This window comes from Rhagoletis zephyria, unplaced genomic scaffold, assembly GCF_001687245.7.
Source record: "Rhagoletis zephyria isolate East Lansing unplaced genomic scaffold, Rhagoletis_zephyria_1.1 Rzeph_scaffold_02191, whole genome shotgun sequence".
NCBI lineage: Eukaryota > Metazoa > Arthropoda > Insecta > Diptera > Tephritidae > Rhagoletis > Rhagoletis zephyria.
The window spans coordinates 50,947-52,890 of NW_016159275.1; the positions used below are offsets into that span (position 1 = coordinate 50,947).

General features: G+C 34.8%; 1 protein-coding gene across 1 annotated transcript in view; it reads left to right on the forward strand.

Moving 5' to 3' along the window:
- Positions 1 to 989: 989 nt before the first annotated feature.
- The window catches only part of LOC108366212 (zinc finger BED domain-containing protein 4-like), a 6,548-nt gene continuing 5,593 nt past the window's right edge, over positions 990 to 1,944 (forward strand). Inside the window, exon 1 of the mRNA XM_017620540.1 lies at positions 990 to 1,721. Coding sequence (XP_017476029.1) covers positions 990 to 1,721 — 732 coding nt within the window. The remainder of the gene's footprint in view (positions 1,722 to 1,944) is intronic.

Genomic DNA, 1,944 nt, shown 5'->3' on the forward strand with positions numbered 1-1,944 from the left:
ATAGGCTGATTTCCGTTTTAAATTTTAATTATTGTAATAAATTTCAATTATTGTTCGCTTCCACTTCGGTCAATCGCGCAAATTATTTATTCAAGAAATATCGAAAGAAAACAACAAATTTTGTTTACATTTGAACACTGTTTCAGCGAGGGCGCTATAGAGACACAGGCATCAACTTTTGAATGAAATATGTGTTGAGTCAAATAGGTTTTTTGTAAATGCGGTTATATGTACATTGGTATAAACAAAGTAATAGATTCACATAAAAAGAAGTTTTGGCATTTATATTTAAACAGGGATTGTAAGCCAAATTTTTTTATTATAGTTATTTTTGAACTTGTTTTCTTAATATTAAAGAACTAAATTTCAGAGTTTTTGTTTTATAAATATTGCTTTCTGTGAATGAATCAACGTTTTTCGTTAATGAAAATGTATTTAGGTTTGTATACGAAAATTTCGTTTGAAAAAGGATTTTTTTTTATCGGAGGGAAGAACTACAACACTGGTTGTAAAAAATAGAAGCCAGAATGACACCGTTTTGAAAACCGTTGTTCTTGTGCTGTGACTGCTTTAGTTGCAAATTGAATAACGAAAATTTTGAGCTAAAATCTGTGCGCAGTTATAAAAAATGTCGGTCAATAAAGCCAAAAGTAGTTCCCTTTGGCAATTTTATGAAAAAGTGACCGAATCAAGCTGTGAAGTTCTACTTATATTGTGCCTTGATTGGTCTTTGTATTTTGCAAAGTTTATTGTGCTAATTTTGAGTAAAAGTTGCTATAAAAAGTGCCTACGAGCATCTTAGTGTGATAATAACCGAAGCTAAGTGAAAGTTTTGTGATTTTTGTGGNTATCGGCAATCTTCAAAGCAGGATTTGAACAATAAATTGTTACAGCTATTTAGTTTAGTGGAAGACAAAGGATTCAGGGAGATTGTAAGATCGTTGAATCCAAACTACGAACTTCCAAGCAGACGGGTTATTTCAAAAACCATGATTCCTGCGCAGTATGAAAAGTGCAAACATAAAATGCAGGAAATCATTGAAGGCGGTGATCAATTTTGCATCACAACTGATTGTTGGACATCTCGCAATGTTTCCAGTTTTATTGCGGTTACAGCACACTTCGTCTCGCAGGAATTCGAGCTTAAGTCCATACTTTTGGCGGCTTCTGAACTTAATATAAACCACACGGCTGAAAACTTAGCAAATGCAATACAAAAAATTGTATGTGATTGGAAAATAGAAAGCAAAGTTTTGCTTGCTGTTTCCGATAATGCAAGCAATATAAAAAGTGCCATTATTGCCAAATTGAACTGGAAGCATTTCGGATGTATGGCTCATACAATGAACCTGATTGTGAAAGAAGGGTTACGACTTCCTGAAGTTAACCATATAATTGAGAAGGTTAAAGCAATAGTTTCTTATTTTAAGAAAAGCTCTTCAGCTAACGAAGCCTTTCTCAATTATCAGCGAAACAGTGGCAAGGAGCCACTAAAGCTAATACAGCAGGTTGAAACCCGGTGGAATTCCACGCTTGCGATGATGGAACGGTTTGCCGCATTGGAAGAAGCAATAAAATGCACACTAGTTATTTTAAATAAAACGATTCCTACTTTATCCACCGAAGAATGGCAGATTGTCAACGACTTATGCAAAATATGTCAACCTTTCAAAGATGCTACAATAAGCATAAGTGGCGAAACTTATTGCACGGGTTCGCTGGTGATTCCCATTACAAATGGCCTTCTGGACGTCTGTAGGCATTTACGAGCAGAAGTGTGGCCGAATGCAGTGCGAAAAGTTCTCGATATTTTTATAAATGGTATTCGGGAACGGTTAGGTAATGTTCAAAAAAGCAACACATTTTCTTTAGCTACCTTTCTGGATCCCAGATTTAAATTATTAGCCCTTACGGATGAATATGCAGCACAAAATACAAAAAAAA